Raw genomic sequence first — 26,621 nt, forward strand, 5'->3', positions numbered from 1 at the left:
GTCGTGCTTGATGTTATTATGCTAGCGTTCGCCCGTGTGTATCAAGGGATTTCCTATATGATACAACACATATTACTAGTATACAAGGAATATATCATGTTTTTGGAGGCTCCATACGGATGTCCACCGCTGCCGCCGCCGACGGGTGCGACGAGCTCGGGGTTTACGACGGTGGCGACACTCGATAGCAGTGCTCAAGTGACAGCACTGATATGTCCAGTCAATGTCATGAATTTTCTGTATTTAACGAGATTTATTGTACATTTTTACAACTACATATAAGCAAGAGGTTGTGCTCGTCGTCGGCGACGACGATGACGGGTCGGTGGACAACGACAGAGAGGCGGGATGCGCCGACGAAGCGCCGCGGCAGTGACGTGGGCAGCGTCTTAGGGGTCTATTACCAGACCCTTACCGGAGTCGGCCCGGAAGCGGGCAGCAGCACAGTCGAAGGGACAGCGGAGACGGGGTGTTGGGCGACGAGGCAGGGGTTATTATACGTGCTGGACAGTGCCACGTACAGCAGATACACGGTACTCTCGCTCGTATGTTAGAGAGTACAGGTGGGGTAGGATTCCGTAGGAAACAGATGGGGCATTAACGTGGGGTGGGCAAATAAGGTTTCCGAGCCTAACTAGGCTCGCGACTCCGTCTACAGTCGCAAGCCTAGTTAGGCTTGTTTCTGTCGTCACCCGGGTGCGTGGTTTTGGTGAACTTGCAAGTTTTGCGCGGGGCAATCACCTTCCACTCGTGTACGTAATGCCGTGTATGCACTCGTGAGAACCGTGGTCCGGCAAGCGCCGACAAGCTGTGGCGATGTCCCAGACGAAGGTAAAGCTTCTCTGAAAGTGTTTTGTCGTCAGGAGTAAAATCTAATATTCCTGGAAGTCAAGCACTATGATAAGGAAACAGAACATGAGACGTACGTCCATGACTACCCCAAAATACGCGAGTGATTATCGACTGACGCTGTTTCATGGCGGTTAAAGTAAAGTAACGTCGAATGTGATCGCTAGAAGAAAGGTCGGGTGGAGAAAAGAGCGGAACGTCTTCATTTATGTAGGACCGTCGTGGATGGTATATACGCCCAGGCGAGGCAGTAGCGACATCCCTTAAGGTATCCTGACGTATCTGTACAGTGAAGAATCCGGCGCTGTCGGAGGTCAGGAGAAGGTTTGGCTCTGACAGCCGCATAGATGGTTAGGACGCAAGATAGAGCAGGGTCAGCATTAACGTACCACTAATGAGCCACAGCCAAGGCCAAGTTAAATGAACTTGTATTGAAGGAGATCTGATACCTCCACGTACGGAACGGAAGACTTCACTTAAATCTGCAGAATACTGGTCATCTAGTGCCTAGTATTCATCCATCTAGCTTAAGGTCCCGCACAGTAATTTAGGGCAATGAGTAGCATTGTTGACCGGACGTACCCAGAATCTAGATCCAAGGCAGTTGTGCCACCTACCGTATCAAATATGCGTGGCAAGGGGTGCTGTATGCATAGTCCTGTGCTATATCTGTCCTCAGAGGGCAACAACGGCAGGTTTTATGACGCTTGCAGCGTAGCGGTACTTTTATGCCCTCACTAGCTCTGAGAATCACGCATGCTGAAGTTGTTGAAGGATTGCATTCAGGCTTACCTCTCGAGATCTCTCCTGCCCTCGGTGCCATCGGTATGTATCCATGTCTAACGCGCACAAAGAAGTTCTGGAAGTGTGCATACCTTTCCTGCTGATATCCGTCCATGTCCAAGTTATAGACTTGCATACATACGCTTCCAGGCCCATAATTTCGAGCCATTCACGAGTAAAACCATTCATCTTCGTTTGAAAGCATCACGGAAGAAAAACTCGGTGTCCCGCATCGTTCCTGTCGTTACTGCAGCTTAAACTGCAATGCCCGGGTAAGTGGGAGGCCAGTGGAAAGGCGGCGGGCGTGCAAGGAGGACGCGACGCGTCGCGTCCAGAATTTCAGTCACGTGTTTTGGGCGCCGCTACAGTCAAACTACTAGTAGCGTTGTGGTCCTGGATTCACTGGCGCTCACTTAGAAGTTAATGAACTGGTTCATCTTTACTTGAAATCATTCAGTCCAGCGTTCGCGGTGATAAACGATGTTAAGCAAGGATTGGCTGGTACGTCTGCAAAGAACTCTGTTTTGTTCCAGGTATACTTTCACAATTTATCCAACCAGTTATAGGTAGATGTGACTTGACACTATTATTGAGGTTCTCGAGTTCCTGCCAAAGGCGGCGACGTCGTGCCGATAGGGAAGATGACAGCCCGGTATGGACGGCCGGCCTACCTCCGCATCAAATGGAGACGCGGGAGAAACCCAAACACTGCCTACGAGCTTTGGAGGCCCGGCTCTGGCACGACAAATTTGATACAGAAAAGAATCATAGTTGTTGCCAGGAGGCTTGTCCCGGACATCCTGGCAGTTCATCATTCATGATTCTACGTCATGGTTGCCTGTACTTTCTACGCCCTCTGTTCAAGCACCGATTAACCTTACCGAGAAGGCGACGAATATCTGGGTAGTAAGCAGTCCAAGAGCTTACATCTCACTACAAAGGCAGGACGGCCCAGTGCGAATGCCACAAAATGAATGCGTGACGAAAGCCTACGACGCATCACTCTTTTCATAAGAGCCGCTCTTACATGGTTCGGTCTCGCGTAATCCTCTGTTTGAAAGGAAGGCTTCTCGCCGATATCATTACCTATCCTTCCTTTGCAGTTGGTGGATGCCAGTCCTTCTCTTGGGTCGTAAGTTCGGCCACCGCATCCCTCGTAACTGAGCCAATCCCACGTACTCGGGCATCTGAAGCAGCGCTGAAGCAACAGCTATATCCCTCGTAAGTATAGGAACAGCGTGTTCCTATAGCCTCCCGTATGAGAAGGCACAATAGCGCTATCCGCCGTCATACACCGTAGTGGAGGCCTCCGCGCATGCGGGATGTAGCTGGATCGTTGTACGACCTACACTCTATCGGACAAAGACTAAAATGCAAGTTCCATTTGCTAATAAGTCGCTCTGACTCGCTCATTACCTACTTAGGCGCGTACAGTAGTCCGAGTGTAATTCAGGTTTCCGTGACTTCGGACGATATAGAGGTGATAAAAATACCGCGAGGACTTCGGTGGCTGACCGTGGAATCGTTTTAGAGACTCAAGTTTGGCTCTCCACCGGCTTAGCGGACTCCTGCTGAGCGCGTAAAGCAGCCATCATCGGAAGCTCGAACGTGGATACGCACATGTAAGGTCTTTCACATATCCGTTCGGAAGTGGTCAGTGTTAAATGGACCCCCTATGCCCTCACACTGATTTCCACGGTGGTCTCACGACCCTTCGGTGAATGTTTACCCCCCGTCTGGCTCCCCACGTCCGTAAAACGAGTGGGATAAACCGACTCTCCTGCGTGTCCCTTTTCTAGAGAGAAGTTTCCGCTTCCGACACTCGCACGAATCGTCGCACCTCAGCCAGGTGTCGATATCTACCGAGGAAGGCCAAGGACCTCGCATATGGCAATCGCGGGTCCCTCTTTAGAATATCCCCACCGCTTCGCCCACGGACACAGTTGTCAATGGAAACTGCGCGGAGTGCAATCTTCGCGATGCCAAACCCTAACGCAGCTCTCGCCATATAAGATCGAAGCACTGTCCCTCACATCCCAGAGGACAATTATAACTGCTGGAGGGCACTCCCTACTCCACTCCTTCCCGACCACGCAAATGTCGGTTAATCTCGATCTAGGAGATACATATGGTGTAGTACTGAAGGGGGCGATAGTCGTCTATGGGTACCCCTTGTGTCCGAGTTGCCTGATGTTCTCGCTGATCTCACTTCTTAGACTCTACGGCGTCACTTGCGCACAAATGATACGCTATTACACAACGTACCGTAATGATGCACCCACAATAAAGTGGCTTGTGAGTGACATCGTCCCTTCTGCACCGGCTCCAGCATTCACGTCTGCCAGGTTGCAGTGACCTGGCTGGTACGCACACTGTGTCTGTGCTAAGATTGTGTCGGCACTTGATGCGATTTGCCTTCCAGGTTGGAACCTCCCAGCTTTGCTTAATCACTCATGTTCTGTGGTATTATCTCATCGCGCGATGTAATGGGGATCCAAACGGTTACAATTCTGCCAATTGGTGCGCACATTGAAGCTCTTTCCTTAGCATACTTGACACAGGTTCAACGATCTAGGAGTCTCGTCGTGAGTATCCTTTTTGTCTGATGTCGGGGTGATCATTATTACTGAAGTTTGTACCGCGCAGGGTGAAACCATCCCATCGGTATCATTGTTAAAAGCAGCTGCCAAATATTTGACTAAATCCGGAACTGTAGGAGATCGTCTTTATTCTGGTACAATGGTGCGCTCTAGGGCTATCGTCGCGACTGCTTAAGCTGAGACATGCGTCCCCCGGACACGACCCAGTTTCTTCATAGTAAAAATCCGAAAGCGTATGGGGTCCACTCTAGCTGCAACAGCGGTTAACTGATAACGCATTTAACGTACAGTGTCTAGAAGCAGACTAGCGTATTTGTTGGTACGTGTTCGCGGTGTCCGCGGTATGAGACGACATTGACCAACTTACGCAGCTTGTGCCTGCGATAACAGGATTAGGTTTGTGATGACATTATGAGGCTTATTTCCAACCCTCACATAATTGGGGCGATTCTTTCAACCTCAGTTTCTGCGACTGGTAGGTCTCTGAGTTGTTCTGGCTGGCAAGGGCCATGGTAATCCCTAGGCCTTTTCTTGATGTAGGGTACATTGCCGAATGGTAGGCCACCTGCTTCCATAACTGTCTGAAGACGTATAGTAGAGCATGATGCCGCAGGTACACAGCACCCTCTCTAGAGATTGCGCCACGGCAATTCCGGCTTGAAGCGGTGAGTTCCGAAACCCTGGCCGCCGTGGATGTTCGGACACTGGGATTCATGTTGACTGTCTCTGGCGAATAGTGGCTGGTGGCCCTGGCGTCCAGCTCCTACGCTTTCACGGACCTCCTGATCGCTGTGACGATGTGCTATTTTCTGTACAAGCAGCGGCAACAAGGATTCCATGCTTCCAAGTGCGTATCATTTCCCTGTTCACGAGCGCGGAGCGGGTGCTGACAAAATATGCAGGTCCTTAATAAATCTTATCATCAGGTACACCATTAGCACGGGCCTAGTCTCAAGGTAGGTATTCGCGATATTGCTGTGGGTGACTACTCAGGTTATGGATTCAACTTCAGCGTCGTGGCCTGCGTGTACCTTTCCCTTGTACGTGCCCTTGTCCTACATTTTGGTTCGCCCGCTGATACTCAGGCGATCCAGTACGTCATATACGCCAAGAGTGGTAGCATGCTCAACGTCGGCGTCTACATCGTCCATGCCCAGGGTGAGCGCCTGACGAATGACTCCCATGACGCTGCTAACGACCCTTTAGTCTATCTGAACTCCATGTTAACATCGTGAGTGCTTGGTAAAATGGACGTCAGGGGTCATCGATTAACCGTCACACTACGGCTAGGTTGAACAGCCGACGAGCATTGCGAGCCCGCCTCGAACATGCGCTTGCACAGGCCTAAATGTCGGATGGCCTCATTTATTTTCGCGCTATGTGGTCGGGTCGAGGAACGCAATTTGTACTATACCCATATACCCTCAGGGCTTCCGCGTAATTTACCACCAGGGCTGCAACTGATTCGAAGGCTCGGACACAGCTAATCACCCTCCGACCCCTCAGGCTATGGTTAGTCTTGGTTATTCTTAGTCTACCGACGAGAGCCCCAGTCTTCGAAGTGCCTGCCATATTCTCATCAGAACGCCAGGGACTGGGCCACCGGCTCCGAACATCCATAGTCTGACCATCGACCGTCGGCGACGAATGTGAATCTGTAGTCAGCCTGAACGCAGATCCCGCAACCGTGTTACCACAGCATAAATCATTCTACAAGGGACATTAGATATACAACCGGAGGAGTCGTCTTAGAGCTCGCGAGTGCCATTACAGAGGACCTCCACACGTCCCACTACCCGCAAAATTAAAAGAGGCATTCTTGAAATGCCCATACTCCCAATTATAACAATCCTACGCGGCATCAAAGTCAGAAACACGTCAATCACATGCCAAACGGGAATACCCACCACGCAGTCCTCTTCCTCGCTGAATTCGGGCACCTCCCGGCCGCCTGTCCCATTCACAGGCGGTTCCCAGTCTTCTGCGAGCAATCGCTCGACGATGACTGCGATGCCGTGGGTGCGGATGTCGACCGCCCAGCCGAGCTTGGTCACCGTGTCGTATTTCCGGACCTTGCCCAGGTGGCAGCTGGGAGAGGATTAGAAAGATGGTGGATAAAGAGAAGGTGAACCAAACTGCTTACCGAGTCTCCATAGCGTAGCCTGCTATGGCGCATGGCGAGGTTACGCCGTTACACGTCCCCATGGGGAAGGGGTCGGCCGTGTGATACACATGGGTGATATGTTGTGTCGAGGGCTGAAAGAGGCGTTACTCTGGGTTGAGCAAAGTTCAGAGTGGTAGACACTTACTGGCGAAGGCAGGTGCAGCCGCTTGGCTGCGAGCTTCTCCCCGGGGGCTTCGAACGTAACCACCGGGACACCAAATGTCACCCCGAGTAGAGACGCAAGGGAACCTCCTAAGGAGTGTCCTACAACAATACAATGAACATCCGTGGTCGGAGCCTTGTAAGAATGCTCACCGATTATCCAGATATTGGCGTCAGGATACATGTATGTTACATTATTATACAGGTTCTGCCGAGCGGGATGGTCAAATGTAATACCCGGTCAGCTAGAACTCTGACTTACAGTTCCGATAGGGTAAAACAGACTTTCTTGCGTCAAACTCTTCTCTACACAATCCTGATCGCACTTGTTCCCTCCTCCAGAATAACAATCGCAAACAGGTGTCCATGTCGGGCCGACTCTGGCACAGCAGCACGAGAACAGGAGATTATCATTCAATTTGTCCTTGCGGACGGTCGGACCTCCTCCACCTACGATCCAACCGGCTGACGTGCCCTTGACGGAGATGATAACAGTCGAATTGTCGGTAGAGACAAAGATATGACCTCTGAATCCATCAGAATCAGGTTCCCAACCAAAGGGATAGCTCTATATCAAGCCTTGAATCATATAACAGACTGTAATGGCCAGAAGTCCGGGAAATGCCTACCGAGTTCCAGTCCGGTCCAAGATCATACCAATTCTTTGCACCCGGCTCGGTATAAGCATTGTTCGTCATCTTAGCCAGCGTAAGGAGCGTCTCCCTCTTCTCCGTATCAGGCCCTTCAACGTCGATCTCGTCCCAAGGAGGTAATTCAGTCCGCAGATGTCTCATGGAGTTGATCCGGGCATTCTGGAAGGCTATCTGGGATGCCGGACGGTGCGTCGTCAGACGCTTTGTCTTGACACCGAATGACTGCGCGAGTAGAGATTGAGGAATATCTGAAAATACGTTCCTAGTGCCATTCGCTACTCCGTGCGCATGTCGCAGCTGGAATGTCATAGATGCTGGTTCCGCAGTTGGCACGGGTGTCCATGCAATTGTCGAGAGCAAAAGGCGGAGAGCACTTGGCAGCAACTGTAGCATATCATGCACTAGGATGAGGAACAAAGACAAGAAACGCAGAGTAAGGGATACCCGATACGAGATCCACGATTGAGGATTAACGAGAGGACCTGCTGTGGCGTCTGCGGATGTGAAATACACGTGCAAAGTTGATTCACTCGTAGCACGGCGAAGCGGGGTAGTAAGGTTAGGGTTCGGATACTTTGATAGCAATTACATATAATTTGTCTACGCTACCACTTTGTAAAGAGACGAAAATCATCACAGATAAGCACTATATAACGCCGCAGTAAGCTTTCTAGCTTGACCCCTCCCCAGGACGCCTTCGCCAGTTTTTACCGGAGGCTTATGGTCGGATAGCAGATGCTCCACTTCCGACTTGCTCTGGGCGCTGTTGGACTTCTTGGGAGTCGGCTTGTGCGGGGGAGCAGTGGGAAGGTGAAGTGGCTCAATTTCAGGCGTCCGCTGGGGCATGGGATCCGTCGCGTGCGTCTCTCTGACCTTCCGAGCCTTGCGCGGCGACACACCGCCGAGAGTGGATCTCCGGCGCTCCCGCTTTCGCGCCTCTTCTTCGCGCCCCTCCTTGACTAGGCGGGCGTATTCGCTGGCCCGAGAGATCCGCGGAGGGCGGTATTCTTCGCGGCTTCCACTAGCCGGAGACCAGCGAAGTACTGACGACCGACCATGAGACACGGAAGGTCGGCCACGAGGAGTGACGTGCTCCTCAGCCTCACTTCCTTCAGCTTCTTCATCGCCGGGTTCAGCATCATGGATGTTCTCTGATTCACCGGTGGAGGAGGTGTCAGATGTCCCAGCGCCGAGTTCCTCCAATATCGCGAGGGCGTTCTGCTCGGCCGCCTCTCGCATCCCCTTCAGTATCATGTCCGTCTTCTGGAAGTCTTTAACCTTGTCGAAGATGCCATACACGATTTCTTTGAGGAAACCATGATTCTTGGACATGGTATCCAAGAGGTACTCGGTACCGAGTTCCATCGCAAGCCGCCGGTCACCCGGTCGCGCGGGGGATGGCTGCGGAGGCGTTGGAGGGAGCTCTACCGTCGTGGCGATGGATGGGCGCGCAGGGACACGAGCCGCACGACCTGGCATCGAATGACGTATTCGCGGCGGCTCACGATACCCCACAGGAGCGTCATGGGTAAAGCCTGCGAAGGTCTTCCGTCGCTCTTTCGCAGCACGGGTATCATCTCCATCGTCTCTGCCTGAAGTAACACCTATTTGGGTAAAAGGAGATGATGCTTCCTCCGGTTCTCGTACCGGATGTCTGTCAGGAGAGATGTGGCCTGAACCGTGGAATCGTGCTTTGCTGAGATCATCGGTGGTCCAGGAGGTGCCATCCCGCCCCCGCTCTGCATCGCTGCCCTCTCCTGAATTTGTTCGCGGAACAGACCGTCTCGAGGAACCCGCGACCGCACCCGCCGAAGAAACACATGGGGCCTGTTCACCGAGCGAGGTCAAAAACCGGTTGACGACGCTCTTACGAGCGTCACGCCTTGACGAAGACGCGGCAGCATTCCCCCGAGCACGACCCGCGTAATGATCTTCATCAACCTGACTGGGCTGGGTGAACGCGTGATGTACCGGGGCTTGAACGGCCCCCAAGGCGGAAGCGAGGATCTGCTCCACGTAGGCCCGAGCGCGCGCAGCTCGCCTCGGCCTGACTTCCCCTTCCTCGTCCTCGGGGATAACCTGGCTGAACGGGTGATGGTGTTCCGCCGGAATGTCGACGGCGCGTGCCTTCCCCTTGCCCTTATCCACCCGCCTAAATTGCACATCTTCTTGTTCCGGTCCCACTTGCGTGAAGGGGTGATGGGGCCTCTCATCAACGTCATGCGCTCTGCCTTTGCCCTTGTCCGCCCGAGTGGGCTCCCTGTACCTGAACGACGCGCCCCTCTTCGGAGGCCAATTATCGTCCTGCTTCGGCGTCGGCGTGAGCACGATATACCCATCGATCTCCTCGGATTCCTGCTCAGACTCGTCCACACCACTCGCGCGTCGACCGCTGGGAGTGAACGGAGCCCGCCCCCTGCGGTTCGTGAACGCGAGCGAGTAAGGCCCCTCAACGAGGCGCGGCGCCTGTCTCTTCAGCCTGGGAACAGCCGGCGTCGGAGGTAAAGAAGTGAACATGTTCTCCTCGTCGTCTTCGTCGGAGTCGCTCTCCGAAAGCACCAGTAATGGCGGTGTACGGCTGCGTGTGCGTCTCCGTCTGAGAGGGCGGGCTGCGTAGCGGGCTCTCGGGGTGCTAGCGGCGGTTTCGTTAGTGCCAGCCAGTCGACGGGCCTGGGTATTGAGCAGACTAGGCGTGAATGGTGGGGACGAATCAGGCCCGGATAGGGGAGGGGTCGGCTCCTGCCGTACGCCTGAAGCCTGAAATACAGGTCCTGACGGCGGAGGTTGCTGGGAAGCAGGTTCATCTTTGGGAACGACTGGCGGCACATGCTGTGATAAGGTTTCGTCCTTGGGCTGGGTAAATGTTCCGGGCATAACGCTGCCGGGTGGTTTAACAGGGGAACCTAGGCTGGGCGAGGGTGCAGATGCGATGTCAGGGTAGATATTCTGATACGGCGGGGGAGTACTTGGTTGATCCGTTAAAGACTGCGATGCGGATCTGTCCTCGCGTGGGCGTGATACTGGTTGGTACGGAGGGACTTGCTGTGACATTGGCTCGATTTTAGGCCCTGTAACTAGCAATGGTCAGAAGGATAATGTTATCATTGTGGCATGGAATACATACCATCCAGTGCAGATGAGTCGGGCAGAGGTTCGCCCTGGGGCTGAGACTGGGGCGTGGATTCCCTTTGGGCGGGAGTGCTAATAATGCTAGGCACGAAGGACGAAAGGACGGAATGGATTATTAGATCTCACCTGTCGAGTTCATCGAGTTCAAGGCTCTCCGCTTCCTCGCTATCGGCTGATTGAGAGATGTTCTGCGTCAGCTGGACTGTCACATCGGCCTCTTCCGCACTTGTCTCTGACTCGTCAGAGTCGGAAGGTTTGTCGAAAATACCGCCAGAGTAGTCGTCCGAGGGCGCGGGAGCAATGACCTCCATAAGAGTTTCATCGGGCTTATCCTGACCTTCTGAGTGTTCTGGAGGTTCAGAAACGGCGGCAATCTCGGATTCATGATTAACTGGCTGCTCTGAAGGGGGTTGAGATGACGATTTGGCCGCCACAGGTGCCATATTCGACGTGGAGGCGATGGCCGTCTGAGACAGAACTTGATCTGGCCCGTCATTGTTGTCGTCGTGCGGTAATGGAATAGCTTCCACTTCCCGTTCTTTCCCTTTATCTGCTCGTCGTACCTTGTTGTTCTGGGACGTACCGCTCGGGATTTCCTTCCTAGCGGTCTCATCATGAGTGCCTCCAGACGCCTCCCCTACAGCCACCTTCTTATCAACCTGCCGTCTCTTCTGAGCCCTCTCCACAGGCTCCTCCTCTTCCTCCTCGTCCTGAGTCCTTCGTGGCCGCTTGCTTCTTGCTTGCGCAGGTCTTTCTTCCTCTTCCTCGCTGATGTCTCGGATGATCAGTTTCTTCTTATCTGACTGCTTGATCTTGTTCTTCTTCTGGTAGGTCTTGATGTATCTGTCGAAGTCGTCCTGGTTCTTCCTGTAATGTTCCCTCCACGATTGCCAGGTATGACGTTTCGCCCATGGCCATTTGTCCGTCTTGTATCCCGTCGATCCAGGTACATAAATTAATGTCAAGGCACTCACATTGTTTACAAGATTCTGGTAGAGTTTGTTGCCAGTTCTGTTGTTGACGCCTGGGTTCTCGACCGCGATATATTGCACAAGATTCCTGGAGTCCGCGGTGGTGAATTCGACGCGCCTAGCCTGATATTAGTCCCAATGTCGCTATAAAAGTAGCCAAATATGAGATACGCACGGCGTCGTTCGTCTTACCATCGCGTCGGTTGGGCTATGGGGTGGAAGCGTCGTTTCAGTGGCAAATCACGTGGATGCGCGTTCGCGCCAGTGACGTGACTTTACGTGACCACGCACATGCCGCATAAGGATAGAGACTAGAGCACACCCGACATATGCCAATCTGTGAAATGCGACATATCCCATATAAAAGCCCTTTGGCGTTTTTGAGGCATCCATCTCTCCTTTTCCCCCAACCATTACCACCGCCCTGTGCTTCGTCTGTTTCCCTTATGTATACGGACTTGGGCGGTAATCCGATCTCTAGGCTTCCCCGCGACCCTCGGAAGCTCGCGTCCGGACAACAGAGGCTCAGCATTGCACTGTCCGACTTGGCGGGAGGCTCGAGCCGTCGCATACAAGTCGGTCAATCGGCCTACCGATATGCAGGATTCGCCTCAATCGGCAGCGAGTACTTACGTCACGGTCATATGGGAAGAAGCGTCTCCTGGTCAGCTGTCTGGTCAGAAATGATCCAATTTCGTGTCGTGCCTGTAACAGCGAACCGTATAAAATGCCTCGTCGTGGTACAACAAGAGACAGAGGTATAGCCCACCATGCGTGCCAGAGCTGCTCTGTGGCTCGCTCTGTGTACCGCGTTTGCTGCGGCGGAGTATGTCGACCCGCAGGTCCTGGATGCTTGCCCTGGCTACACAGCCGAAAACGTCGCAATCAACGGGTCGACTCTGACTGCCGACCTGGTGCTCGCGGGTACTCCTAGCAACGTTTTCGGGAACGACATCGAGAAACTTGCTTTGGAAGTGGTGTACGAGACCGGCATGTTATCCTGCGCTCACCCCAAGTATGAGCTTACCCTGTTCTACAGAAACGCGCATCCACGTGAAGATTACTGACCCATCGACTGCCCGGTATGAAGTCCCCGAAACCGTTCTGCCGCGTCCCCCAGCTTCAGGCACTGTCTCTCCCGACTCTGCCGCCATCCGGTTCAATTATACGTCCTCACCTTTCTCGTTTTCCATATACCGGACGAGCACCTCCGAGGTCCTCTTCTCGACCGCGTCGCACCCGATCATCTTTGAGCCACAATATTTACGCGTGAAGACAGACCTGCCTGCTAACGCGAATATCTACGGACTGGGGGAGCACACGGACAGCTTCCGCCTGCCTACGCACAACCACACGCGGACATTCTGGTCGCGAGACGCGTATGGCGTTCCCAACGGGACGAATCTCTACGGAAACCACCCGATCTACTTTGAGCATCGGAAAACGGGGACGCACGGCGTGTTCTTTTTGAATTCGAACGGAATGGATATCAAGATCAACGATACTGAGACTGGGGACGGGACGACGCTCGAGTATAACACCATCGGAGGCATCTTGGACTTCTACTTCCTGGCGGGAAGCGAGACGGACCCGACTGAGGTTGCGAGACAGTACGCCCAGGTGGTCGGAACACCGGCTGAGGTCCCGTATTGGTCCTTTGGATTCCACAACTGTCGCTTCGGGTACACCGGTGTGTAGGCTAGCTACTCAACAGTACTCGAGGAGGGATTGTTAACGCTTGGAGAAAGACTTCGTCCAGGTAGCCGAGGCTATCACTAACTACTCTGACGCTGGCATTCCGCTTGAGACTATGTGGACTGATATCGGTGGGTAGAATTTTCTTTACAACCTCAGGCGGACCCAATTATACACCCCCTACAGACTACATGTACAAGCGGCGGATATTTACAACCGATCCAGACTACTTCCCAATCCCCCGGATGCGCGAAATCGTCGACTATCTGCACTCCCATGATCAGCATTACAGTATGTCTTCGCAGCCTCTTTTCCATCAATTTTCATTGATCTTGCCATCCTAATAGTACTTATGACGGATCCGGCCGTAGCGTACGCTCCGGGTGAAGGTTATGGGGCCTTCGATCGCGGAACGGAGTTGGACATCTGGTTGAAGGCGCCGAATGGTACTAGCCCGCATTTGGGCCTCGTTTGGCCTGGTGTTACGGTCTATCCAGGTAGGTTGATGGCAGCGTATGGTGGTTTGCACTAACGCGAGTGATTATATAGACTGGTTCAACCCGGACACGCAGGCGTAAGTCACTTAAATCATTCTCATAATACATAAATTCTGAACACACCACTAATCAGATACTGGACGAATGAGTTTGCACTTTTCTATAGTCCTGAGACAGGCATTGATATCGACGGCGCCTGGATTGACATGAACGAGCCTTCCAGTGTAAGCTCTCTTCTTGAAAGACAGACCGGAATCACCAGTTAACGTGACCTGTCAGTTCTGCGTGTACCCGTGTACCGACCCCTTTGCTCAAGCGATAGAACAAAACCTCCCGCCGAACCGGACGACGCTTCCACCCGCCCCTGACGCTCCCATTTCCCACGACAACTCCACCGCGAACTCGACCGGTACGGTCCTGAAGCGGCAAGCACTCACTGATGACGAGATGCTGAATCCTCCATACGCTATTGATAATGCTGCCGGGGGCTTGTCGAACAAGACCGCGCATGTGAGTCGCAGGTCAGCCGATAGGTTTCAACGGTGCTGATGACAAAACTTTAGTCGGACACTTTGCATGCGAACGGGCTGGTTGAATATAACACTCGTCAGTAGCCTGACTATCTGGTCTGCAGACAGCTAATCCAGGCGGTTAATAGACAACTTGTACGGGACTATGATGTCGGTGGCGACGCGGGAAGCTATGCTGGCGCGCCGCCCTGGTCTGCGCACTCTGATCATTACGCGGTCGACGTTCGCCGGTGCTGGTGCGCACGTCGGGAAGTGGTTGGGCGATAATTTCGCGGACTGGGATCATTATAGGAATTCCATCTCAGGTATGGGGTCGATAGATCAAACTAGGCGAACTCTCTTTCATTCCGCGTGCAATAGGTGTTCTTGGCTTCGCTAGCGTGTATCAAGTGCCGATGGTTGGAGCGGATATTTGCGGTTTTGGTGGGTGCATCGGATGAACCGGGATATTAGCTGACCTGGATCCAATACTCTTAGCTCAGAACACTACCGAAACATTATGTGCGCGATGGGCCATGCTGGGTGCCTTCTACCCTTTCATGCGAGATGTCAGTAAAATTCAGTCGCATGAATGTACTGACCCAACGAGAGCTGACGGCTTTGGGATAGCATAATGATGACACGTCCATCCCGCAAGAATTCTACAGGTGGCCGACGGTAGCAGAGGCCGCAAGAAATGTCATTGACATACGGTAAGTGATCGAAGATTTTGCTCGCAGCACAGAAGCCAATTTCAACGTGAATAGTTATCGCTTGCTGGACTACATCTACACCGCCATGCACAAAGCCAGCCTCGACGGTACTCCAATCGTTAATCCTCTTTGGTACAAGTACCCACGAGACGAGAACACCTACGGTATTGACTTGCAATTTCTCTATGGTGACTCCATCCTGGTCGCGCCCGTCACTGAGGAGAACTCGACTACCGTCGATGTCTACCTACCCAAGGATACCTTCTACGACTGGTATACCCTCGCGCCAATGCACGGAGAGGGCAGCAACGTGACGCTCACCAATGTCAACTTCACCTCTATACCGCTCTACATCCGTGGCGGCGCGATCCTGCCTCTGCGTGTCAGCGGCGCGATGACTACCACCGCGCTTCGACAGACTCCGTTCGAACTTGTCATTGCTCCGGGTATTGACGGCTGCGCCTCTGGTTCTCTCTACTTGGACGACGGCGTCTCGATCACTCCGGCTACCTACACTTCGATCGATATCTCGTACAAGAAGGGCCAATTGACGGTCGGAGGCCATTTTGGTTACCTGTCTGACTTGCGACTGGCCAGGGTGCGTTTGCTAGGTGCTCCGCATGCCTTCAGCGTTCCGCAGGTGCAGTGGAGCAATGGGACTAGCGCGGTGAATGTCACCTATGACTCCGACAACAAAGTGTTGGATCTCACGATGGACTTGCCCCTTAGTGGCAATTTCTCTGTTCAGCTTTCGTAGACCCAGATGTCAATGTAGCTGGACGGTTAAATTCAAGCATCGAATTTTGGGGTTCGTGACCCGCATGGCAGCTCGCCCTCGCTTCGCGCGTGAGGGTCAGGTCTATATGTTCAGCCGTAATATATGATCGGTACCTGATACGGATGTTCGAAGAGTGTTCCAGCTGAGCCTGAGGCTGCTTTGAAGTTCCCTTCAACAAGGTGGTATGCTCAAGTCGAAACCTGGCAGTGGGGATTGTGAATTGGCCACCAGTGTGAATGGGTGTGTCGGGTGAGCGTCTCTCTCAAAGCCTACGAGTTACGTGTACGTCCGTGGAAAGCGGTGCGAGCATTACTCGGGAGATCACCCAAGGGCGCTCTCGAGTCGCCCAGAAACGACCAGTGGTAACCGGTAAGTACTTCCGTAACGATGGGCTATCGCATATTCCTGAAAACCGCCCCCTACGCTACACAGAATCTCACCAGCCCCGGGTGTCTGTGGCTTGGGTTCAAGCTACGGATGTCAATATCCTGCAGGCTATCCCGGTTTTCGGGCATACAAGGGACCACACTAGGTCGGTGCCTCCATTCTATCAGAACATGGTGTTCTAAATGCCCCCGGGACAGCGATGGGCTCTTGATGGTGACACACATGCTCCAGAATAGCTAGGCGCTCGCGCGGGCAAATAGCGTATAAGAAGATGTGAACATATGCCTGCAATTCTGCCTCGCTTACTGTGGCCATGAAGTTCCCCCTTCTCGTTGCAGCTGTCAGCCTCTTGGCGGGGCATTTGGCCCGAGCAGCCACCGTACCCAAGCGCCAGTCCACGAACAAGCGCGGGCTATCATTCACTGACGTCAGTCAGACCACCCCCTTCGGAAACAGGTGAGACAGGAGTTCGCCATGGAGTTATGGTGTCCCAGCACTGACTCACACTGTTCTCAGTATCTCTTGGGTATTCAACTGGGCTCCCCAGATGAGTGGTACCCTGACACCTGGTGTTGAATACGTGCCCATGCTATGGGGGACTTCCGACTTTGCTTCATGGAATGCCAGTGCGAAAGCCGCCATTGAGGGCGGGTCCGTCCATCTGTTAGGGTACGTGAAATCAAGCGTTCATTATTTCTTCGGCCCTCACTATTCCCAAGCTTCAACGAACCAGATCAGTCAGATCAAGCAAATATGAGCCCGATCTACGCCGCAGATGCCTGGAGACAGTACATGGAACCCTTCGCAGGTCAAGCTAAACTTGTTTCTCCGGCTATTCTCAATGGTCCTCAAGGAAAGGCGTGGATGGACCAGTTCTTCCAAGCGTGCTCAGATTGCACAGTGGATGCTGTTGCTCTCCACATCTACAACGTTGATGAAGCCGCCGACGTCGACTCCTACGAGGAGTCCGTCACCGCTATGTGTGAGTGAAATCACCGAGGTGAAGCATGCCACTGTAATGTTGACATAACTGGATCTGGAAGATAATACCTACAATAGGCCCGTATGGCTCACAGAATTTGCCGATACGGGCGAGTCGACGTCCGACCAGCAGACCTTCCTCACCCAGATCCAGCCATTCTTAGATGGTGCTGATTTTGTGGAGCGTTATGCCTACTTCAGTTTGGATGAAAGCAGCACCGGCGTTACCTCAATCTTTGTCAACCCTGACGGGACTCTCTCCGATCTGGGCCAGACATATGCGTCTGCTTGAGCCGGGTTGATGACCATCCGTTGGGAGGCTATGACAGCCATATATACACGCTGGATGTCAGGGCTGGCGAAATTTATTATTCCCAAATGTGCGTTGTACATCCATGACTGCTGGCCGTATAACAGGAGGCGTGCGCGAGTCGCTGTATCCTGGCGATGAAACTCTAAGCAGATGGAAAGCATGAGGAAGTCCGCAGCCATGACTCACGGCCATGGACTGCAGACCGACTCCGACTCAATGACAACTATAAATCTGGGACTTCAACATACTACATAATACATATGTTCACTGTCTCAACCGATACCTGGTAACTTGGTCAGACGCTATACATTCTTATTATGCTCCTCGGCGAGTGGAAATTACACTCTTCTCGTGGCCTTCCTCTGATTGCAATTAACTGGCGGGACCGCCGGAACAACTGCGGATTCAACATCAGGAATGTGTTCCTGGACTGCGGAGAACCCAAGCTACTGCATGTGGCGCGACCTGCGTTCCGACGACGGTGCTTGCTCTGCCTTCGTGCATCAAAGTTTGCCGCTCAGCTGTAGTAATCTCCTCTCGCGATTGTGATGCAGTTCCGACTTGGTTGATAGCTGTAAGCGCATTGGCGGTGTATCTGTATCTCCGGCCCTGGGATACTTACCTTTGCGGTCTGATCTTTGTCTTTCCTCGGCGGAGCTGTCATATTTATGGCTCCTTTGGCACAATATCTCTCGCCGGAACACCCGGCCGTCAACCTGCCCATGGAACTCAGGGACATTGACACGCTTGCAGGTCCAGAGTACATAAGGCAGATATGAACAACCAACGTACTCCCGTTCGTCGTTCATCTCTGCTTTGCTTTGCTTTTCCCTGCCTGCCCGTCTTCTCGTGCTTTGCGCTTTATATCAACCCATTCGCTCGTTTGTCCAGCCCAGGACGCCACATTCGCTTTCCTCGCTGTCTTTGAAGTTATTATTGCTGCTATGAAGTTCACGCTCTACGCTACTGCTCTCTCTGTCCTGGCGGCTGGTTCCGCCTTTGCTGCACCTACGTGCAAACGCGCATCTACGACCAAACGCGGCTTGGGATTCAACGATGTTACCGCGACAACATCCTTCGGGAACAGGTGAGACACGCTGACCTGATGTCCCCCACCTACTATGTAGCTCATACTGTGCTGCTTGCAGCGTCTCGTGGGCGTATAATTGGGATTCCCAGAAGAGCGGCAATCTGCCTTCGGGCGTGGAGTATGTGCCCATGCTGTGGGGAACCTCGAGCGACCACACCACCAACTGGAACGCGAATGCAAATGCCGCCATCGCTGCAGGGTCTACTCACCTCCTCGGGTAACTATTGACGTTCTCCCAACTAATATGCGATGACCAACCGAAACACAGGTTCAACGAACCCGATCTCTCTTCTCAGTCGAATCTCAGCCCACAGGACGCCGCAGCCGCCTGGAAGCAGTACATGGAGCCCTTTGCTGGGAAGGCTAAACTCGTTTCCCCGGCTGTCACTAACGGCGCTGCGCCGATGGGCTTAGCGTGGATGGACGAGTTCATGGCGGCGTGCACGGGCTGCACGATCGACGCTGTTGCCATCCATATCTACGACGCTGCGTCGAACGTGGCGTACTTCCAGAACTACATCAGCAGTGTCGGTGAGTCATGTTTGCCACGTCGTCCTGTAAATTGTCGTAACAGGTATCTAAACACATTGGCTTGGCTGTGTAGGCACCAAGTACAACAAGCCCGTGTGGGTGACCGAGTTCGGCGCGTCGGGCGCGACTGCGGACCAGCAGACGTTCCTGACTACCATGGAGCCATTCTTGGACAACCTCGCTTCGGTGGAGCGCTACGCGTACTTCGGCGACTTTGTTGGCACTTTTGTCAATTCCGACGGGAGCCTCTCAGCCCTGGGCAAGACGTACCAATCTGCTTGAATGCAGTGGAATAACAGCTTGTTGTTAAGGTTGGCAGATTGGGAACTCGGTAACGATAGGGCCCTACGCAGAGCGTAGTATTTTTATGTTTCCTGGGGCGTGCCCTGGATGATAAGTTACAGGTGATTGCCTATGAATTGGAGTGGGTATCTCTCTAGCAGAGACGGTGATTATAATACGGATATGGAACTTCGGTCAAGTTGATTTGAAATCCAATCTTTACCATATCTATTCTGCCCGACGTGATTTCCCCCTATCACCACTGGATCTTGTCAGGTGCTGGTCACGATTAATGAGCTATCGCTGTAGCCCGTCTGGCTGGGCTGCGGTGAGTGCCTCTTTTCCCGTCTAACGATTGCATTGGAGCTGTTGCCTGGTACGACATTTACTTATCGCGTGCTATGCTCGTTGAGCCACTATCATTGGCATATATTTGGTTGATATGGCTCATGCACAAGATGCCCTCATGGCCATGGATTGTATGGAACCGAGCATAGTGATGAGCCCTGCCCAACCCCGAGCCACTGGGTAGAACCATTGAGGATCGAGGATTGCAGCAGCTTGCGAACCATCCGCTGATATCCTCCGCTACTTGAAGGCGCAGTTTATCTCGGAAGACGACGCGGCTACTGAGGCTAGCTGAATAGTTGTTCACAGATGCTGGGCAGTAGGGAGATGCAGGCCCACGCTGCCAAAATGGCATTGACATAGATTTCAGATGTAGAAGACGACTGAGAAATCAGCGACTGGTAAGATTGCGAGGCCCTACCTTTGCCGTGAATAAAGTATATTCCAACCCAAATTGTCCTATATTCCAAATTGAGGGTTGCAACAAGCGCATCGCTTACAATGATAGTAGCCCAGTGGCGACGGTAACTTGATTAATAAGTCGACCAATTACCTGTAAGGAAGAAATCGTAGATAACTCGGTCAGCGCAGAGAGATTGAAGTACCTAAAAGTTGACAATCCAAGAAGTCTTGATCGCCGCAGAAGATAGCATATTGTGGTTGAAATAGCGAAGTCGGTAATACAGGAGGCAACAGCCGTCGCCGACACCATTCTCGAGGTATGCGCAGGTTAAGCAGACCTCTTCTGCAACGCGAGAGCGCAAAACGACCTCCGCGAAATGTAAGCCGACCCCGAACAGCGGAGAATCCGCATCCTGAAGACTGGCGTGACGTTTCAGAAGTGGAAATGTTAACTAACTTAAGACCTTCACCTCAGAATAACATAGGCTAAGGAATAATGATGACACTCGATGCTTCATTTCATTCCCAGATACTCAGCTCACCTGTCGTTATACCTGTCAAAGCCACGCCTAGTTAAACTTTACAATCATCTGCTTGAAAGACTCCTGAAATCCGTACCAAAAGCAGCCAATGCTGGTATCAGCTGCAGTGGGCATCATGGTGGCGTGTTTGATGAGCAGTAGCAAATAGAGTGGGAATAATAGTCTCAGCCGGCGCCATTGTGGTGAATGCGCATGCGTGACCCACACATCCATATCCTTCCTATGTAGAAGCTACCGAAGTCTGACGGATCTTCCATAAGTCCTGCATAGAAAAGAAGCTGAAGACGACGTACCATTCAATAATGAGAGCGGCCATCGCCTACGCTCGCGAATTAGCAGTGCGCGCTGTAGCTTACCGTGGGTAATGAAACTGATCACACAGCCCGGTTAGCCGACAATGGCAGAAAGAACAGAATACCGTACGGCCATGCTCCTGCAGCACGGTATTCAATACGGGAATCACGCTATTGGCAAAGCCATAGAATGGACCAATTCTCCGCTAGCAGAAATCACAGTACGTCCTGCCCTCGTGCGGCGCGGCTGGCGACTAGATAATGCCAGTGCATATAGGTCAGGATAAATTGGTTCGCGGAGTCGACCTGGGGCTAGCAAGTGGGTAGGGACCTCGTGCCGGTGGTACCGTGGACTCACGATCCACAGAAATCTCATCTGGAGTGCCCATGAGACGCAGGCCGTGCGCACGGATTCAAGTATCTGCTTACCAGGGTTTTCAAGAGTCTCATGTCTTTTCTGTAGGTCGAATAATATCATGCGGTCTGCAAGCAGCCAACTCCGTACAACCTGCGCCGCGCGTGAGTATATCTATTTTGTGTCGATGGGACACGCCGAAATGACATGTTGGAAAGCACTCCGCCGATGTAGAGGGGCTGGAGGAGCGCCGTGAGCAGCGAGGAGAGAGTGGATGCCATAAGGGCGCATGCGCTTTGGGAGCTGAGACAGCCCGTATATAGCTCGTTTTCTCTCAGCTGGGACAACACATTCACGCACAACTGAGACAATCAGCATTGCGATACAGGCGTTGCGAAACACCCGGGTCTACGCGCAAGCATTCGTTTGCATCATTTTGTCATGTTCTGACGCATATATGCAACAGCCGACGCGCCGCCCGGGTGCCTCTGTCCGTGGTCGGCAGTCGAGCGTCGACGGGTACTCCCTGCCGTATGTACATACTTCCGAAATCGTGAGAGCAAGGGTATGATACTAGACTGCCAGTGATGGGTCGCGGAACGACAGCGGCAGGGGAGGTGTCTCGAGCTGCGGGTGGAGGAAATCGATGGGGTGTCTGGAGACGTGGGATGATACACTCGAAACGTACAGTCGCGCACCGGACGCCAGAAGCATTCCGAACGGAAGTGGATCTATGAATATATATACCGGGGAGAAGGGATGAAGCGTATTGGAGCTGCGGGATCACCAGGCGCCAGATGCCATGCCCCCGTCGCGCCGGAGCGTACGCTTCCGGTGGTGCGTTGGGTTGCCTGCGGGATATGAGGGTGTCCTACCTCGATATTACGTATTCCCGGCCGCGCAGATTCGCCAGTATTATGCGCTCAGGTGGTCATCCCGGGCGGGAGGTCCAGCGTTGACCAACGGTTGGTGTCGGGAGTACATGGTCCTGGGAATGACAGGGGGTCCACTTATCCGTGCTGGTTTCGCGTGCGCAGCCCCGTCCCTGTATCGAGCCCGTTGCTCATCGATGAATCTCGGTCGCGACACCTTCACGAGTACGCAGTATGCCGGCCAACGAGGTGAGAAATTCGAGTACAACTCGCGCTCTACATTCTAACTCCGGATGCCCCAAGATTCAAGTTATGTCATGAGGGAGGCCATGGCCACATGACGGGTAGTACTGGCGGTGCTGATATCACAAGGCCGCCAGTATTACTCGTCGAAGTTGGCGGTCGAGAAATGACGAGGAGGTACAGCATTGGAGTAGAGAGTGGACAAGCTGCATCGTAGTGGCTTGCGCTGAGTGCCAGTGACCGTGAGGTTTTCGCTGGCCATGGAGGGTCCATCGTCGGCGAGCTCGATGTCGACGCCGATCCAACATCTCAAGGCTGGCCTCCCTGCTCTGCACAAGGTACGATATCATTATTGATAGGCAGCAGGGGATTCTCTGCATATGCGTCATCCCTGACAATCTTGAAGCCGAAAGCGAGAATTGTCAACTCAAACTCGCCGCCCGGTGGGGAGTCAGAAAGTTCCAGGATGCATGCATTCAATCGCCAACAGAGTTATTACATGAAAAGAAAATAGGGGTAAGTAGCCGTTACAAGACTAACAGTAACGCCGAGAGAAAAGCGGCAGTATAACAGTAAACAAACCGCCCTGGAATACACGACATAATCAATCAGAATCTGCTGCCAGTGCGTGACATCTTCGGTTCCCGTTCTTCGTCTGAGTCCAAGTCGGCGACTTGGCTGGCGGCGCGCTTGGATGTTAACTTCGAAGTCTTCGAGATGCCAAAAAAGTTGTACGTATATTGTGGCTCGACCTGATCAGGTATCTTGTCGTGATCAGGCCAGTCCCCGTCATCCAATTGCGCTTGAAAGATGGATGCTATTTGCTTATGATCATTCAAGTTGCTGGCAATTTTCGCGTGGGCTTCGTGCTTCTTCGCTTGCTCGACAACCTGAGGTGCTTTATTCGGCCGAAGTCGCGTCGGAAGCGTATATACTTTCTCTCGTGTTTTATCTCCTTGCTGAGATTTTGGCGTCCCAGCATTGGTAGGGCCATCCAGGAGATCTTCATGTACCCAGTAGTACCCTTGAAACCAGCCAAACAGAGTATTGATAATACTCTCAAGCGCGGGATTTCTGAACGTGAATTCCAGCTTGCCAACCATGAAGGTATGCGTCTTGAGCAATCCGCCGCGAACGCCATCGCCCGGGTTGTAGGCTTCATCGAAGAACGTTGTCATGAATGCTCCCACAGAGGGACATCCATCGTGTGGCAAGTAGCGCACTGCTTCCCAGAGAAGGACATGTAGGAACGACTCGAAATCGTCCTGCACTTCGTGGAACTTGGAAGGGTGGGCAAGCAATCGCCCAGACATAAACTGCCATGTGCCCTGAGAATGGCATAGCTTAGTGACCCCTACAACCAGCAGATCAAAAAAAAATCGGGTACACACAGTCCGACCACACTGCCCAGCAGGCTTTATCTCGGTATCCTTAGCCAGGTCCCAATCATTCAGGAGACCGCTAGCACGGACAACTCTGTCTTCCGTTTTCCGAACGATGAGAATATTGCCGGCACTGATATCTTGGTGCAGGATATGCGCATCATTGAAGGCAACGTAGTGCGCTAAATGAGTTCAGTGAATCAATCTTCCTGAAGCGGAGGTAACGTAGCACACTTACCACAGATACTTTCATATATCACCAGCACCAACTCCCTCGAGTTACGGAAGTCGTCAAGGGGGCAACCGATCTCCTCCACTACGAGGCGATAGTGCGCGTGTGCCTTCATCTTACTCTCTTCTCCGTCCGACTCTTTGTCCCAGTATCCAGGAGTTAATGTGGTCTGGCCTCCGACATCACCGTGGCAGACCAACGTCGGTACGAATGGGACCTCAGCACCATTCAGCTTCAGCAAGGTATCCCCCTCCTTCGGCAGCGTTGGCACTCGCCAGCAGTCCTTTAAGAACACTAGCCTTTCGCCGGTGACATCCCAGGCGATGTAGCCTCGCGTTGCCCGGCCAGCCAAACCATGAGGATCAGTGCGAGGCTTGCCGACTAGGAAATAACGAGGCTCTGTCTTTACGGCAGCCGCCCCGTCGAGAGTCGACCGAGGTGCGATGGTGGAAGACACTCCAGTGTGAGAGGCCTTGGAGGGAGGTGGCTGTACTTCGGCGTCCACGCGCAGCTTGTACCATGGCCAGTTCCCGTCGGTATCCTCCTTCAAATAGTCGAGCTTGTACTGCTCTTCCTTGGCATCCCGAGCAGCAAGCATAAGGTTGTATTCGGCGGAATCTTTCACGATCTCCTCGGCAGTCTCGTCGTATCCCTGCTGCTGACGACTGGAGTTCACGAACCTCCAGAGGAACTCGGAGATCTGCTGGGGACATTGTGCGTAATGGATTCTCTCGGAGAATACTGCTCCGGAGCGATCCCACCGAATGAAGCGCGCCCATGCGCCCAGAATAAGGAGAGTAAAGACATGAGTGCGGTGCTGCTGAGCAAACATCTGCGAGGGGTAGCCTGCGATCTGAGCCCGTACATCCTGGCGCAGCTGGGATACTGCTTCAGACCGCTTACCGGGGCCATCGTCAAAAGGGTCCATTGTGTTTGTATTAGCATGTGACTTGAAATCGGCGTAGAGAATCACGCGGTCCCATCGCTGTCGAGGTAGAGAGCGATTGTCCTCAGGAGACGGGACATGGCCGGAAAGATATAAGCCCATCTCAACCAGCTGAGACCCGTCGTTTTCGTCCATGGTACTTGCGGTGCTAACCCACTGGCATTTATAATCGGGCGGCAGAATTTTCTCACAGCATGCACGCTAGAGTACCAAGGCAGGTCAACACGTTGAGAATGCAAAAAGTCGTGGAAGGCTTACAAACTCATCGTACATCTGTTTCTCTGTTTTATGGTTCTCCATCTTAGCGAACGCGCTCTTACGGCTTGGCTGTGCTTCGAGGGTCGATTTAGGAAGAGGCAGAAATGTCTTGAGAAAGACGTTGGCCGGCAGGGGTCCAGCATACTTTCCTCTCATGCCGTAGAAGCCGTGTTTCACCTTTATTGTGGCGTCTGGGGGCCTGAAAGCGAGTAATCGCTGGGTGAGGAGCCCGCTTTAGAAGAGACGAGGTGGCAGGAAATACTGAAGTCACATGGGAACGTGAGTCACCTTATATATATGTTCGTGATGTGGCTTGATGGGTGCTTCCACATCAACCAATGTAGAAGCGCTTTTGTTCTGCCACGTTTCTCCTCGTGATGATAAGCTGATGCGTGACACGTCCGTCGCGCCATTTATCAGCGGCTCTCCTGGCGCTCGTCAGAGAAACGAAGGGAAGTGTTGACCATGCATGGACACTGGCTGTTGCTAGGGAAGGACGCGGCGAGCTCATCGTCCAAGTTCAGTATCTTCCGTGAATTCGATTTCGTGTTGGATAGTGTTGCTCTTATTGACGCGTCCAGGTAATCTGTCGTGTTTGCTTCAAAATCCAGGCCGACAGAGCGAACTATGCATGTGTATGCCATACACTTCCGGGGTTTATATCCAATACAGATGCCCTCCAGGTCACGAACCCAACCCAGCAAATAGGAATCGAAATTCCGGCTGCCAGTGCATCACCTCTGTTTGAGATGACTATTACGAGTCCTGAGTTTACGAAGGGTCGAGTCCTTACCCGCAAAATTGGGTGCGTGCCGAACGTTGTACCCCGTGGGAATCGCGATGCTGAGAATGCGTGCGACTTTTTGGTTGTAGTCTTGACTACACTGTTTAATGTCCGCTTTAATGTCCGCTTGTATTAAGCGCATTTCCGTAGTTGAGTGATGTCATAGTTGCCCACTTGCTCATTAGTCTAGGACGTGCAGCAGTTGAAGCATGTCAACTTGGTGGGATGTGCTTCCTGTTAATCCAATCATTACTGGTACATACACATTGATCTTAGGTCGGTTATAAGAGGTTGTTGAATGTTGCACTTGTGTTCTGAAATAATACACTGACTGCTGAATAGTTTGATGGATTGTTACTGTGGGAATTAGTCTCAAATTGATTGTTTTTCACACACATAGTCTGAGTTGATGTGTGGGTGGCAGAGACTATGATACAAGTCTCTTTGGTTGCAGGCATCTTGGGCCTGTGCTTTTCAATCTCTGCTGCCTCTGGAACCCTGATTTCTTCTGCTCAGTGGTCTCTATATGTCCCCTTGAGAAACTGAAACTAGTACATGTGTAATATATATTTTGTTTCTGCTCCCAGCTGCTTGGGGTACTCTTTGAGTATCCTTTCCGATGATTGTCCTTCAGCTTGGTTCAGGAAAAATGAGTGCGAGGGAGCTGCCAATCGAAGATTGGCAGTGGATGAGCACTCTGGTTCTGGTAGGATGTTACCTGGAGTCTGCAGGTATTATTGACTGTCTCTTCCACTGGGGACAAATGACCTGTGTGACAGAGCTGCCAATCTTTGATTGGCAGCAGAGGAGCACTCTGATCTATGTTACTTGTGTCTAGTAGTGCAGCTGCTACTATCCCCTGGGCTGGGTACAAATA

General features: G+C 52.7%; 7 protein-coding genes across 7 annotated transcripts; 4 read left to right on the forward strand and 3 right to left on the reverse strand.

Moving 5' to 3' along the window:
* Nucleotides 1–4,741: 4,741 nt before the first annotated feature.
* On the forward strand, nt 4,742–5,580 carry GLOTRDRAFT_133751 (uncharacterized protein; the record flags this gene model as incomplete). Its single annotated transcript, XM_007872717.1, has 8 exons — nt 4,742–4,788; nt 4,846–4,897; nt 4,970–5,079; nt 5,135–5,188; nt 5,245–5,272; nt 5,327–5,390; nt 5,439–5,463; nt 5,523–5,580. The coding sequence occupies 8 exons, from the start codon at nt 4,742–4,744 to the stop codon at nt 5,578–5,580; spliced, it is 438 nt and encodes a 145-aa protein (XP_007870908.1).
* Nucleotides 5,581–5,999: 419 nt separating this feature from the next.
* Nucleotides 6,000–7,520, reverse strand: GLOTRDRAFT_133752 (alpha/beta-hydrolase; the record flags this gene model as incomplete). Its single annotated transcript, XM_007872718.1, has 7 exons — nt 6,000–6,083; nt 6,140–6,320; nt 6,376–6,488; nt 6,542–6,660; nt 6,712–6,766; nt 6,821–7,126; nt 7,188–7,520. 7 exons carry the CDS (start codon nt 7,518–7,520, stop codon nt 6,000–6,002), a joined length of 1,191 nt encoding a protein of 396 aa, XP_007870909.1.
* A 591-nt stretch (nt 7,521–8,111) lies between these two features.
* GLOTRDRAFT_112672 (uncharacterized protein) lies at nt 8,112–8,400 on the reverse strand (the record flags this gene model as incomplete). Its single annotated transcript, XM_007872719.1, has 1 exon — nt 8,112–8,400. A coding segment is annotated over one exon (289 nt), but the record flags the coding sequence as incomplete, so codon positions are not given.
* A 3,674-nt stretch (nt 8,401–12,074) lies between these two features.
* On the forward strand, nt 12,075–15,546 carry GLOTRDRAFT_112673 (alpha-glucosidase). The gene is made up of 14 exons (XM_007872720.1): nt 12,075–12,301; nt 12,351–13,001; nt 13,060–13,137; nt 13,193–13,297; nt 13,354–13,503; nt 13,556–13,580; nt 13,637–13,727; nt 13,783–14,013; nt 14,067–14,109; nt 14,162–14,338; nt 14,394–14,456; nt 14,511–14,581; nt 14,643–14,725; nt 14,780–15,546. Exons 1-14 carry the CDS (start codon nt 12,082–12,084, stop codon nt 15,480–15,482), a joined length of 2,691 nt encoding a protein of 896 aa, XP_007870911.1. The 5' UTR covers nt 12,075–12,081; the 3' UTR covers nt 15,483–15,546.
* A 657-nt stretch (nt 15,547–16,203) lies between these two features.
* On the forward strand, nt 16,204–17,163 carry GLOTRDRAFT_133755 (uncharacterized protein; the record flags this gene model as incomplete). The annotated part of the gene is made up of 4 exons (XM_007872721.1): nt 16,204–16,346; nt 16,407–16,559; nt 16,610–16,872; nt 16,934–17,163. 4 exons carry the CDS (start codon nt 16,204–16,206, stop codon nt 17,161–17,163), a joined length of 789 nt encoding a protein of 262 aa, XP_007870912.1.
* A 965-nt stretch (nt 17,164–18,128) lies between these two features.
* GLOTRDRAFT_123507 (uncharacterized protein) lies at nt 18,129–19,087 on the forward strand (the record flags this gene model as incomplete). Its single annotated transcript, XM_007872722.1, has 4 exons — nt 18,129–18,271; nt 18,333–18,491; nt 18,543–18,805; nt 18,879–19,087. 4 exons carry the CDS (start codon nt 18,129–18,131, stop codon nt 19,085–19,087), a joined length of 774 nt encoding a protein of 257 aa, XP_007870913.1.
* Nucleotides 19,088–23,347: 4,260 nt separating this feature from the next.
* On the reverse strand, nt 23,348–24,147 carry GLOTRDRAFT_11794 (uncharacterized protein; the record flags this gene model as incomplete). The annotated part of the gene is made up of 3 exons (XM_007872622.1): nt 23,348–23,470; nt 23,534–23,706; nt 23,763–24,147. Coding segments are annotated over 3 exons (681 nt in total), but the record flags the coding sequence as incomplete, so codon positions are not given.
* Nucleotides 24,148–26,621: the final 2,474 nt, after the last annotated feature.

Source organism: Gloeophyllum trabeum, assembly GCF_000344685.1.
Source record: "Gloeophyllum trabeum ATCC 11539 unplaced genomic scaffold GLOTRscaffold_00019, whole genome shotgun sequence".
Taxonomy (NCBI): Eukaryota; Fungi; Basidiomycota; class Agaricomycetes; order Gloeophyllales; family Gloeophyllaceae; genus Gloeophyllum; species Gloeophyllum trabeum.

What these genes read in the sequence shown, in the direction of transcription:
- GLOTRDRAFT_112673 (XM_007872720.1), top strand. Translation starts at nt 12,082, where the DNA reads ATGCGTGCCAGAGCTGCTCTGTGGCTCGCTCTGTGTACCGCGTTTGCT. An exon ending in TTATAGGAATTCCATCTCAG is followed by an intron (nt 14,339 to 14,393) that starts GTATGGGGTCGA and finishes CGCGTGCAATAG; the next exon opens with GTGTTCTTGGCTTCGCTAGC. An exon ending in TCTACCCTTTCATGCGAGAT is followed by an intron (nt 14,582 to 14,642) that starts GTCAGTAAAATT and finishes GCTTTGGGATAG; the next exon opens with CATAATGATGACACGTCCAT.